The following is a 13506-nucleotide window of genomic DNA, read 5'->3' on the forward strand; positions in this document are numbered from 1 at the left end:
AGCACGCACCGCAGGAAGGCGCAGGGAGCCCAGGGCCACAATGGGCCACACGGACAGCAGCTGAGGGGGGTTCGGGAGAGTGAGGCAGAGGGGGTGGCAGGAGGGACACATTACTTGAGCTGCTATAATTTTGGAGAGCCCCGCGTCTGACCATCTGCCCTGCTGGGTGAGGATGTGAACTTTCTCGGCTCCACAGGGGATTCACCAGCCACCAGAGAGCAAGTGCGGGGCTGGGTCCACCTCCGAGGAGGCGGCTGTCTGACCTCCAGCAGGACGCAAAGCAGCCCCTCAGGGGCCCAGGCCCGTGTAGGGGCATGAGCTGACTCCCCACTCGGCTCGCGTACAGAGCACGCAGGAGCACCGGATGAAGCAATGGACGCTCAGAACTCCTGCTGGACACTTCACCAGCAGGAGGCCTGGGGTGAGTTCTTGAAAATTAAATGCCAGGTGCAAGAAAACCCTTATTTCATCTGTAAGCCGAGTCTAAGACTTCCTTTCCTGACGGCCCAGCTCAGTGTCCTATTTGGGACTGGCTGGGAAGCCTTTGCTCAGCAGTGACTTTGCAGCCGCAAGGTCTCCACAAGAAATCTTTGGAACTGAGAGTCTAGGGCCGGCCACCTCTCCCTGACACCTCTCCATGCCCGCCCCGGCAAGATTCATGACACTTTCTTTCTGTGCTTCTGGCCTTGAAATGGAGCAGCGCTGTTTCCACTACCCGTGAGGGAAAAGCTGATCACAAGCAAGCACTGGCTCACAGCTAAGAAACTATGCTCTAATTTAAAGCTTTTCTTCCAGAACTGCTAGACAATACTCTGTCCACAATCCCAGTTACTTTGGAATTTTAAATAACAAGAGCAAAACATTTTTAGGTATCAAAAAGGCTTACGTTTTCTAAAAGTCTGAGAAATTCTATTAGAAACCTTAACAGCATTACTGAAACATCCTAATTGTAGCTGGACGTGAGGTACGGCAGGAAATGCCTGCCGTGTGCCTGACACACAAGGGCCACAGGACAACCGGCCAGAGAGAGCGGATGCTTGGTGCTGTCAGAGGGAGGGGAGAAGCAAAGCTGGAAAGTGGCATTTCCACTGAACCCAAAGGCCCCTTAAGCAACAGCTTTCAAAAGGACCGACAGGCGCTGCTAAGCCTTCACAATCCTGTGTGTGGACTCACCGAGTCCCTCCAGACAACCTTTCTAGGTAAAAGGTCCATTTAGTTGCCACCAAGAGTGAAAACATGAGTTCTCTAACATTAAAACCTGTCACCGAACATAGCTTCAACTCACTTCTATCAGAATAGTCTAACGATATGACAAAATAAATATGGGCTAAATTAATAAAACAAACCAACTCCCAGCTGACCAAATAAAACTGAAATGTCTGTTGTCGTTCTTGCTTATAAACGTCAGATTAAGTCTCCCAGACGAGATCTAGTGAAATGAACGAGAAGCGCTCCCTGGGCTGGGGGGCCATGTGTGCAGAGCTCCCATCTGGCACATAAACCCCCGGTGCCCCCGCTCACCTCATCTCGGGCAGGAAGGTCCCCTTATAGACATTCTCGATGTCCTGAAGGTAGGCGGAGATGATCTTCATCTCGTGTGGCTAGACAAAAGCAGAAAGCAAACGTGGGAAACGTCCGGACTTCTTTCTTGTTCCCGCGCTTATATAAGTGTGAGGCAATCAGCCAGCACAGTGTTCCCAGGACAGTCGTGTGGGGTGCTGCGGGGACTGGGGGTGACAGGAAGGAGCTGCAGCGCCAGTCCCAGCAGCCCCCCTCCCGCCGCACAGAGCACGGGAGTCTGCCCAGGGAGACTGGGGTGCAGCCTTCCCTTCCCAGACTTCAGATGTGGACTGTGAGCGGCCACAGCGCGTCCCGTTCCGTGTGCCCCGTGCGGGGAATGAGAGACGACAGGCCGCAGCAGGGGAGGGCCCACCTCTCCCCCATCCTCACACCCTCCTGTCACCAGCTGCCTCCCCACCCCTCCCACCTCCTCAAGCTCACTTCCCTTTCACATGAAGCTTGCCAGGTACAGAAATGTAAGCTTCCAATCGTGAGTGGCAACTTCCCACACCGAAACCTCTTGGTTTAGCAGTGCTGAAGCCTGGATTATCGTCCACCCTGTTCAAGGATCTTCCTGGCATCTGCATGCTTTATTCCCTTGTTTACTATTAGTATCTGCCATCAGAGTACACATCTGAAAATGGCATCATGTTTCTTTGATAAAATGTCTCCTTTTCTCAGACACAGTGGTAGTTTTAGCTGGTGACAGTATTCATCGAGTACTGGAAAAACAAGAATGTTAACAGATCTACTGTGTTCCTCGAAACTGTCTCTTAAATATTGCTATACAGATAACAAGAGTTATCCAGAGAACTGTAAATATTAATATATAACTTCCTATTTCTCAATAAATGTCAATTTAATAAGCAAAAGTGTTCCCTAGAGTGATAATTGGAGAAGGCAATGGCACCCCACTCCAGTACTCTTGCCTGGAGAATCCCAGGGACGGGGGAGCCTGGTGGGCTGCCGTCTCTGGGGTCGCGCAGAGTCGGACACGACTGAGCGACCCAGCAGCAGTAGTAGAGCGATAACTAAATACTCTGACTGTAGTTCCCTTCTGTGGCCACCAGATGGAAGGTTCTCCAAAGCATAAACCACACGGCACACTCAGGAGTAAACGCTCCAAGGTGTAGCCAGGTATCCTGAGCATGCGCAGACTGATCGGGGGAGGAGGAGAGTGACCACAGGCTCCTTCAGCCGCATCGAGGGCGCCTGAGCATCTCTGCTGCCCTGGAGAGGACCTGCCCTGAGAGGCACTCGCTGAGCACTCACGGGAGCCCCAGCGCCCAGAGCGGACCCTGGGACAACAGACACACAGGCAAGTCCATGCTGTCATCACAGTTCCAACAAGACAGCGTTTCCTCCCAAGAAAAAACACCCCCAGCAGGACTGATCCTTCCAACAAGGACTAGCTGTGAGGGCGACGATGGGCCTGGCCACCATGCACCCCGCCAGCAGGACCAATTTCAAATCACAGGGCTTCCAAGATCGACTGTCTCAGCACCACTAGGGTGGTGAATGGACGTGTGTGCAGATCCCTCTCCGGGGTCACAGAGTCACTGAGCAGGAGAAAGCGGACAAGGGGCCCAAGCCCGTTAGATGTGAGAGGTAAACTCAAAGGGTGTCAGAGACGATTCTCAACCTGCAGGAAGCGATAGAGCTTGGCCATCAAGAGCAGAAAGGGCGGCCCTGCCAGGGAGCAGGGGGCAGCGCAGGGGCTGAGGGCGGGTGTACCAGGCCCAGGGGGCCCCGAGGAGCAAGGGGCAAGCAGGGCCGCCTGCAGCCCACCGTGCCGGCACCTGGGGGACGGCACGTGTGCACCCAGGTCCTGGGGAGCAGGGGGCACACAGGGCCACCCGCAGCCCTCCATGCCGGCACCTGGGGGACGGCGCGTGTGCACCCAGGTCCTGGGGAGCAGGGGGTGAGCAGGGCCACCCGCAGCCCTCCATGCCGGCACCTGGGAGACGGCACGTGCACACCCAGGTCCTGGGGGAGCAGGGGGCAAGCAGGGCCGCCCGCAGCCCTCCACGCCGGCATCTGGGGGACGGCACGTGCACACCCAGGTCCTGGGGAGCAGGGGGTAAGCAGGGCCGCCCTCAGCCCTCCATGCCGGCACCTGGGGGACGGCGCGTGCACACCCAGGTCCTGGGGGAGCAGGGGGCAAGCAGGGCCGCCTGCAGCCCTCCACGCCGGCACCTGGGGGACGGTACTTGAGCACCCAGGTCCTGGGGAGCAGGGGCAAGCAGGGCCGCCTGCAGCCCTCCACGCCGGCACCTGGAGGACGGCGCGTGCACACCCAGGTCCCCGTGGGGCCATCAGTGAGTCAGTCTCCCACCACGTGTAAGCACCACCACCGTGAATGCCGACACACAGAGAGGCGGGTCTAGGACAGGAAGGCTGAGTTACGTTTCCCTTCTTCTGGATCCGGCTCTGCACCTCGGGGACCGGCACATCCACGTAGATGACCACATGGGGGGGCAGGTACTCACAGATGGTGACCTTCTTCACCTGGTTGTAGTGGTCCACACCTGGCGGGGGAGAAATGCCACCTGTCAGTCAGTGGCCCAGACAGCTTTCAGACACACGTCCCCCTCAGATCAAGGGACAAAGGGACCGGCAGCTCCCAGAGCCGCGTGTCAACCTGCAGCCACACGACAGTCACGACCGTGACCGCCGGCTGCACGCACATCGTGACTGTGACCGCCGGCTGCATGCACATCGTGACCGTGACCGCCGGCTGCATGTACATCGTGACGCACATCATGACTGTGACCGCCGGCTGCACGCACATCGCGCTGGCACTCGGCGCCCACAGCCGCCCCACACAGCAGGGCTTCCCCTACCGCCACAGACCACAAGCATCAGGCCACAGAGACTAGCTGACTATCCCGCAGTCAGGGCTTTCCCGGTGGCTCAGTGGTAAGGAAACCGCCGGCCAATGGAGGACACGCAGGTTTGATCCCTCGGTCGGGAAGATCCCCGGAGGAGGAATGGCAACCCACTCCAGGATTCTTGCCTGGAGAATCCCGTGGACAGAGGAGCCTGGTGGCTACAGTCCATGGGGTCCCAAAGCGTCAGACGTGACTGAGTGACTAGACAGCAAGAATCCAGAGTCAGACCCTGGGATTTAAACCCAGCCTGGTAACACTTTCACTTCACCTTAAGAGTTCTCTACAGGCCAGATCCGCACACGCCCTGGCTGCATACAAGGTGCAATGGGTAGCCCCATCGGCCTGGTGGGTCCACTCTATTCTCCCACAGGCTAGCCACGTGCATGTCCTGGGTGCCTCAGGCCCAGCTGGCCCCGCAGGTGCTCCACTGCCCACTGCGGGCCTTCCTCTTGTGGTGCCCCTCCAACCCCAACTTCCTACCGAGGGTCTCCTTCTTGACCTCCCTTCCCTGAACACATCCTTCAAACAAACGATCTCAAACAGAACCACACATCTCCCTCACCTAACCCCCAAGGGGCTCCCCTGTGCTCGCCCACCCCTCGTGCGCGCCCACCCCCGGCCCCTCTCTGAGCCTCGCCCGCGCCCGCAGCGCAGGCCACTCCCTCGAGGGCAGCACCGTGGCTCAACCAGGGCTCCCTGCTCAGGGGCGCTGCCCCCGACATCCCATCTCCACGCGGTCAGCCGCTCCCCAGGCTCCCTCCCTCCTCGTGGCCAGGCTAACTGCAACCAGGAGCCTTTTTCCTTGTCTCCTGGTCACTTGTGAGACCTCCCACACCCCCCACCTGGTGCTGCCGTCACTGAAAGCACTTGAACAGCACGTGGGAGTGAAGGCGGCCTTCACAGGGCCAGGAATGAGCCGTGTGGGCTGCAGGCAGGAGGCTCCAGGACAGGACGCTCTCACGGGGAGAGATGACTTCAGGAGGGACAGGGGCAGGCAGGGACTGGCTTTTCCTGAGGAACGGCATCATTCGTCTATGTATTAACAACAGACGCTCACAGAACGTGTACCAGCTGCAGGGTGGGCCTAGCAGGACCTTTACAAAGCCACCCCCGTGCCCACAAGGCCAGCCTGCCGCCAACTCACACTGCTTCCGGATGAAGCCTTGTCGGTACATCGCCTCCAGGAAGACAGAGTCACTGTAGATGGAGCGCTCCAACACCACCCCCTGTCCTGGTTAAAGACAGCAAGACAGAAGTCAGGATCAGAGAGTGACTGCAGCTGGGAGAACCAGTCTGTCCACTTTAGAAATGGAAAATGTATCTACAGCTCCACTTCCAGACCAAATATCTTCAAAAGAACACATATCACATAGGCCCTTCTAAGCGGAAAATCATTTTCTAAAACTCGAATACATATCCACTTCAGAAATACAATGTTTTGTTTCGCTCTTTCGCAGATCCAACAGAAACATCAGTTAACAGAGAAAAGACACTGGTTTTTGAACTGCAGACTCCCCACCCCGACCCCCATCCTGCCCCCATCCCAACCTCTCAGTGAGATCCCGGGGTCAGCCCCCCACCACACCATTGTGGATCTCAAGTATGATCTAATTGGAAAGCCAGAACTTGCCTCGTCAAATACCCCTTCAAAGCAGCTCTACAGAGAGGCAATCTAGGACGACCAAATTCCGGAAGGGGCCCGAGTGCAGCCTACGCCGGGCAGCGCCCGTCCACGCAGGGACACCCACCTGTGCTCAGCAGGTGCTCCAGGGCGTCCGCGTACTGCAGCAGGCGGCTGGCGTACAGCCAGGCCTGCAGGCGGTAGCTGTTGCCATCGTTGCTTTTCGGGTCGTCGTAAAACTTCTCCAAACTGCAGTTGCCACTGAACCGCACAGGCAGGGGCTTCCCGTCCCCCGTGGTGCTGTCCGCATAGTGGATCCCCGCCTCGGGAAAGTGCTTCAGGCCTGAGGACACAAGCCCCCAGATAAAACGTGATGCGGAAACGTCACACCCCACAGGGAGCAGTGAGGACCCAGCTGAGCATCGTCCCTGCGGCCGGTCGGCTGAGACCGGGGAAAGGCACCCTGATGCCTGCGTTCCTGGTGCGCAGAAGGGAGTGCGCGAGACCCTGGAGACAACGTGTGCAGGGGCGCCATGAAGCCCAGGGCTGACGACAGCAGGTCCCCCGCAGCCTTGTGTGAGCTCCTCCCGAGAGGGAGAGCCGCCCCTATGTGTAGGCGTCCGCTGCATGCATGCGGGCGGCACTGGCCTGTCAAATACTAGAGAAGGGGCTCAGACAACACCGGCCCAGAGTCAGAACCGGGGCGACACCTGGCTCTGCACCAGGGAACTGCGTGCCACCACTTCCTACTGAGGGCACATGTCCCTGCTCCAGGGTCTGTTACAAGTGAGACTGCTCACGTGAGCATGCTCAGCTTACATCGTCAACATAAAATCCCAGTCCAACTCACAACCAGCTTGGACTTAAAAATTTCCCTTATCTGGAAGATTAAAAACAGCTTTTTCAATAAGTGTTCAAAAATGTAAAATACCTACCTTAGGCCCAATTCTACCTACTCAATATGAAAATAAAATCACACCCAGACAAGGAACTGTTTATCTGAGAAGACTCTGTTATTCTGCATAACATAGGTTCATACCTAGTTTCTCTGCTACTTCTTTGGCAAGCTTGCTTTTTCCAGAACATATGTTGCCATCTACAGTTATCAGTTTGCTGTTTTCTGTCATCTTTTTGGTTGTTTTTTCACCAAGTATGTACGCCAACGGGCCATACTGCAGCTTGCGCTGGACACTTGTATGAATTCCTCCCTGAAAAACACACCAAACATCACCACCATGGGAGAGTCATGGTTATTGCAGGCATTAGCAACTATTACATACGAATGCCAAGAAGACCCTTGGTGACAGGAAACCAACATCAACACCTTTACAACCTACTTGTTTAATTACCATCTCCTAGCCCCACCCCCAACATAAGCTCATAAAGGCACAATACTGCTTTGACCACTGCTAAATCCTCAGGGCCTGGAACAGGACACATCTACCTTGTTCAATAAAAATTGTATGTGTGTGTGTGCATGTGGTGCGTGTGCGGTGTGGTGTGATGTGTGTGGGTGGTGTGTGTGTGTGGTGTGCATGTGTGGTGTGTGTGTGGTGTGTGTGGGGGGGTGTGTGTGTGTAGTGTGTGGTGTGTGTGGGGGGGTGTGTGTGTGTGTGTGGTATGTGTGTGTGTGGTGTGTGTGTGGGGGGTGTGTGTGGGGGGTGTGTGTGTGGTGTGTGTGTGGTGTGTGTGTGGTGTGTGTGTGGCGGTGTGTGGTTTGTGTGTGTGTGTGGTGTGTGTAGTGTGTGTGGTGTGCGTAGTGTGCGTGGTGTGTGTGTGTGTGTGTCTGTGTGTGTATGAATGAAAGAAAGGCAGGAGGGAGGGGAGGCGGGAGGAAGCAAACAGAGAACATTTCTCTGGTTCAGGCCTCTGTCTCTGGAACAGGTTATCTCATGTTTTTAAACAGCTCCCGATGTCCTCAAAGTACTTGAAAGCTAACAGACCTAAAACTGAAATTCAGCATCCACACTTGACCTGCACCTGCTCCCCTCCACCACCCACCAAGCAGAACAAAGGCAAGCGTCACCTGTGACCCCCTCCTCCTTCCTCCGGCTCCATCACCACGCACACAACCCCCCTGACCCCAAGCCTTAAGTCTCTCTGGCCAGCGGCCCCTCCCTCCCCTCGCCACACTGACCGCGGCCATCTCACATCCCTGTCTGCAACGCAAAAGCCTGCTTCTCCTGTCTCCAGCATACAGATCTATTCTCCACACTGAAACTCAAACACCACGCCTTGCCACTGGCCCCCCTCCCAACCAAAAAACCCCACAGGTCAGCACAGGGAGGAGCTGGGATGCCCTGTGCAATACTGGGCTAGAGCTAGAGACATCGGTGTGAACTCATGTCCAGTTCACTACAGACATAGGGGGTCACACAGGGAAACACTCACGGACACAGGTATTCAGAGGTGCGTACAATGGACTCCCCTGCTCTGTCTGGCAAGAGGGCCTTGAGCAACGACACCCCAGGGGCAATTACGCCAAGCACCTAGATCTTGGTTTCTAATGCTGTTCTCCACTCAAAGGAGCAAGGGCTCCCCGGAGAAATGGCTGATTCTACGGCTACCCTCTTGCCAGGCCAAGTAGTAAGGAAGTGCTCACACACACACCAGGAGGGGCAGGCTGCAGGGATACAGGAGCTACCTGAACGAGCGCCCAATGGCCAGAGCTGGAACAGCCTGAGCAATACTACAGCTGGAACAGCCTGAACAACAGAGTATAGCTGCACTGAGTTTTAGCCCGAAATACAAAGCAAATATGCAGTCCATACTGATATAAATATACAAGTGTGGAAGAGAGACAAGCCTCCCACACAATAGAATTCCAGATAATTCATGTGGCTACTCTGCCCTGGGGACAGAGAACAACCCCCACTCCCTGGGTGTGGGCTGCGCGCAGCGATTTCCCTCTGAAGAGAACCGGACGGAAAGCAGGGAGGAAAGAGCAACTCTGCAGCAGAGACACTGCCGCTGCCCCAGTCAGGTGACTGAGGTCGACAGTGACAAGTCACGTTCACAGCGTATCTTGCACAGTACGTGAGGAGGACGGCGCTTGACCTCTGTGCTCTTCCTCCCAGAACACACAACCCCAATCTAGTCACGAGAAAATATCAGACGAATCCCATCAAGGGAGAAACTACCCGCCCAGTACTGCCCCAAACTGCCGCAGTCCTCAGACACAGGAGAACCTAAGAAACCTTTGCGACCACAGGAAGCCAATGGGCAGAATGACAGGTATCAAAAAGACAAACCACCCAAAGGTCCATCAACAGGAGGCCAGCTTAGTATATGGCAGGGTAGTCCTTGCATTCCCAAAGTCTCAAATCCCAACAGCCGAGAATCCTAATTCACTTAGCATCAACTGTGTGTCAGTCAGTCATTCATTTATTCATTCAACAACTATTTCCTGATTCCCGTACCATCCTGTCCTTTTCCTAGACAGGATATGAGGATACGGCAGTGACTCAAAAAGATCCCACAGGATAACAAAGCAAAAAAGAAATTCTAGAGTGAGTGCTGCGGCGGGAGCACGGTGCACGGGATGGGATGTACATCAGGATGGATGGCCACAGAGCCCTTGGAGACGGATGTCTGAAGAAAGACTGGACAGCAGTGAGGGAACTGGCCCCATGGACATCTGGGCAGAGGAACAGTGCGCACCAATGCCCTGAGGCTGGAGCACTGCAAGGGTCAGCAAGGCCAGGGTAGCTGGTGCCAAGGGGACCGGATGGGGGAAGAGCAGCAGAGGAGACGAGTGAGGGGGTTAATCATATTGGTGCCTTGCATCCTGGAAATCAATCACTCTTGCCCCTGGAGAAGGGAAAGGCTCCCCACTCCAGTGTTCTGGCCTGGAGCATTCCATGGACTGTACAGTCCATGGGGTCGCAAAGAGTCGGACACGACTGAGCGACTTTCATTCACTCGCTCCTCCAGGCTACCTCTGAGCCATGTGCAAACTGCTCCTTATCTGTGTCCCCAACCTGAAGACACCACAAGCTGTGGCACAGAGCAGGTGTGCAGCAACGTCATAGAAAGCTATCAGCCACTCTGACTTCAAAATCTTTGCAAAGTGCGTTTTCACATTTATGATAGTCTTTCTGTAATTTCCTATCCTCAGTCTCATTTTTCTGCTCCGTGGAATCACATGGAATAGTGATCTTTCATAACACATTTCCAATTTCTTCAATTATTCCTCAATCATTGGGTTGATGAAAAAGTAAGTGCGGTTTTGGACAGTGAATTTTAAATAATTATAACTAGGCTCAAACACATCTTTGTTAAACAAAATAGGAACAACTACAATCAATGTTTCTGCCAACAATAAATAAATTTGTTTATTCCTATAGGGTAAAAAATCCATGCTTTGGGATTCAATGAACTCTTGGAAAGCATTTTCTGCCTCTTGTTGGTTGTGGAAGTGTTTTCCCTGCAAAAAGTCATCAAGGTGCTTGAAGCCGTAGTTGGTTGGCGAGAGGTCAGGCACATATGGTGGATGAGGCAAACCTTTTTAGTCCAATTCGTTCAACTTCTAAAGTGTTGGTTGTGCACCGTGTAGCCGGGTGTTGTGAAGAACTGAGCCCATACTGTTCCCCAGTGCCGGCTGCAGGCGCTGCAGTCTACCATGCATCTCATCAATTTGCTGAGCATACTTCTCAGATGTAATGGTTTCACCAGGATTCAGAAATCCGTAGTGGATCAGACGGGCAGCAGACCACCAAACAATGACCATGACATTTTTTTGATGAAAGTGTGGCTTTGGGAAGAAGTGCTTTGGAGCTTCTTCTCAGTACAACCACTGAGCTGGTCATTGCAGATTGTTATATAAAATCCACTTTTTGTCACATGTCACAATCTGACAGAAAAATGGTTCATTGTTATTGCACAGAATAAAAGACGACACTTCAAAATGACGATTTTTTTTGATTTTCAGTCAGCTCATAATGCATCCACTTGCTGAGCTTTTTCCCCTTTCCAATTTGCTTCAAAGGTCAAACAACCACAGAATGGCCGATGCTGAGTTCTTCAGCAACTTCTCGTGTAATTGTGAGAGGATCAGCTTTGATGATCCTCTCAATTGGTCACTGTCAATTGCAGCCATGAAATTAAAAGACGCTTACTCCTTGGAAGGAAAGTTATGACCAACTTAGATAGCATATTGAAAAGCAGAGATATACTTTGCCAACAAAGGTCCGTCTAGTCAAGGCTATGGTTTTACCAGTGGTCATGTATGGATGTGAGAGTTGGACTGTGAAGAAAGCTGAGCGCCAAAGAATTGATGCTTTTGAACTGTGGTGTTGGAGAAGACTCTTGAGAGTCCCTTGGACTGCAAGGACATCCAACCAGTCCATCCTAAAGGAGATCAGTCCTTGGTGTTCACTGGAAGGACTGATGTTGAAACTGAAACTCCAATACTTTGGCCACCTCATGCGAAGAGTTGACTCACTGGAAAAGTCCCTGATGCTGGGAGGGATTGGGGGCAGGAGGAGAAGGGGACAACAGAGGATGAGATGACTGGACGGCATCACCAGCTCGATGACCGTGAGTTTGGGTAAATTCTGGGAGCTGGTGATGGACACGGAGGCCTGGCGTGCTGTGATTCATGGGGTCGCAAAGAGTCAGACACGACTGAGTGACTGAACTGAACTTCCGATGGCTAGCCACTGAGCTCGTCTTCAAGGCTCTTGTCTCCTTTGCAACTTCTTGAACCATTATTGCACTGTATGTTCATTAGCAGTTCCTGGGCCAAATGCGTTGATGTTGCGAGTTGTCTCTCCTGCTTTATGACCCATTTTGAACTCAAATGAAAAAAAAAAATCACTCAAATTTGCTTTTTGTCTAACATCATTTCCCTATTCTAAAATAAATGTAAAATACACAAGAAGTAATGTTATTAGCAAAAAAAAAAAAAAGTGAGAAATGGTGCATTAAAATGATGTATAACATAACCACATTTAAGAATGTATTTCAACAATGTGAAATGCAATTACTTTTGCACCAACCTAATAATAAGCTGCATACCCTTTGCATCCTATTCATTTTTCTCTGGACCTACTGAAGTCCATCTATATTCCCTGCAGGGAGTGATGCTCAGGACTGAACACAGTCACAGGTGGGTCCACCTAGTGAGCACCCCGCAGCAGAGTAGTACCCCCTCTATCCTGGGGCTCTCACTTCCACTAATGCAGGGAAATATATTGGGTGTTAAACACAATTATCTCTCTCTTTTTCTTCTCTTTTGCAGCCTGAATTATCTCCTAAAGACATTTATATGACTTTTTAATAAGACCACTGGACTGTTCAGTTCAATAACCTTTGCTTATCAAAATCCTGAGCACAGAGGTCAAGTCTCTTTACAATTTGCTACCAACGTTCCTCCAGTCACTAGGAGCCACAGAAGCTAAGATACAGTCACTGTCATAAGTGATTTTTCTGACACAACTCATTTTGCTTGTCTTGCTGGCTCTGCGAACAGTGTAATTCCAGAAGGTCTCCTAATGCTTCCAGATCTGACCTGAACGCCTTCTGCCATTTCTGCTCTCCGCCACTCACGCCTTACCGGCTACTGACAGCGCCGCCTCAGGAGTTAATGAGTGAATGAGCGCGCGCACCCCGGGCCCAGGCTCAACACACCTGCTCACTCGCCCACCCCACAACCTCTGTAACCTGGCTTCCCCCAGCAGGGCGGCCAGGCGGCCCATTCACCTCCGAGCCCCACGTTCTACTTGGAGCTGAGAGAAAATGGCCTGCAGAAGCTGGCGGCCCTTCCAAGCTGTGCCCTCGCAATGCACGACCAGACACTTCAGAGGACAGTGGGATCCCCCGCCAGGAAGGACCCTTGGAGGCCCGGGGAGGTGAGGATGGGGCGGCGCCAGGAGGACAAGACAGGTCACCCCGCAGCTCCCGCCCGCCGCCGGCTCACCACGCGCGGGGCGACCGCCGCGAGGCCCCGCGAAGCCGCGGACGCGGGGACAAGCCTCAGGAACCTCAAGGCCATGGCTCCGCGGTCTGCACCGGCTCAAGGACCTGCAGGGACGCGGTCGCGACAGGGTCCTCTCCCGCTGCCGGCGCGCCGCCGTGACGTCACGGCCGGGGCGTCCGCGCCGCGCCTGACGGGAACGCTCGGGCGGCGCGCGCAGGCGCACAGTGCGCGGTCGCGGGCCGGTCCGCAGGGGGTCTCCGTTTGCGCCCACCTCGTCCCGGCGTCTTAGGGCCTGCCCGCAGCCCGAGTTCTGAGGGGTGAGTTCTGAGGGATTGTCCTCCCGTCGCCCAGGTTCCCAGGGGAGGTTCGCCCGGATCCCCGAGAGGCTCGACCGCCGCCTGGGTTCTGAGGGACGGTCCTCTCGACTCCTGGATCTTAAAGGGAGGCCCGCTCGCCGCGGGTTTTGAGGTGGCGCAGTGTGGGGAGCTGAAGCCGCCCCGGGTCCGGTAGTTACT

General features: G+C 54.1%; 1 protein-coding gene across 1 annotated transcript in view; it reads right to left on the bottom strand.

The window, feature by feature from the left end:
• The window catches only part of NDUFA10 (NADH:ubiquinone oxidoreductase subunit A10), a 39013-nt gene extending 25870 nt beyond the window's left edge, over nt 1-13143 (bottom strand). Inside the window, exons 1-6 of the mRNA XM_052636982.1 lie at nt 12992-13143; nt 7112-7280; nt 6200-6415; nt 5596-5682; nt 3967-4088; nt 1522-1601 (exon numbers count right to left, since the gene is read on the bottom strand). Coding sequence (XP_052492942.1) covers nt 1522-1601; nt 3967-4088; nt 5596-5682; nt 6200-6415; nt 7112-7280; nt 12992-13066 — 749 coding nt within the window. The 5' untranslated portion in view covers nt 13067-13143. The remainder of the gene's footprint in view (nt 1-1521; nt 1602-3966; nt 4089-5595; nt 5683-6199; nt 6416-7111; nt 7281-12991) is intronic.
• Nucleotides 13144-13506: the final 363 nt, after the last annotated feature.

The sequence above is a fragment of the Budorcas taxicolor genome, chromosome 3 (genome assembly GCF_023091745.1).
Source record: "Budorcas taxicolor isolate Tak-1 chromosome 3, Takin1.1, whole genome shotgun sequence".
Taxonomy (NCBI): domain Eukaryota; kingdom Metazoa; phylum Chordata; class Mammalia; order Artiodactyla; family Bovidae; genus Budorcas; species Budorcas taxicolor.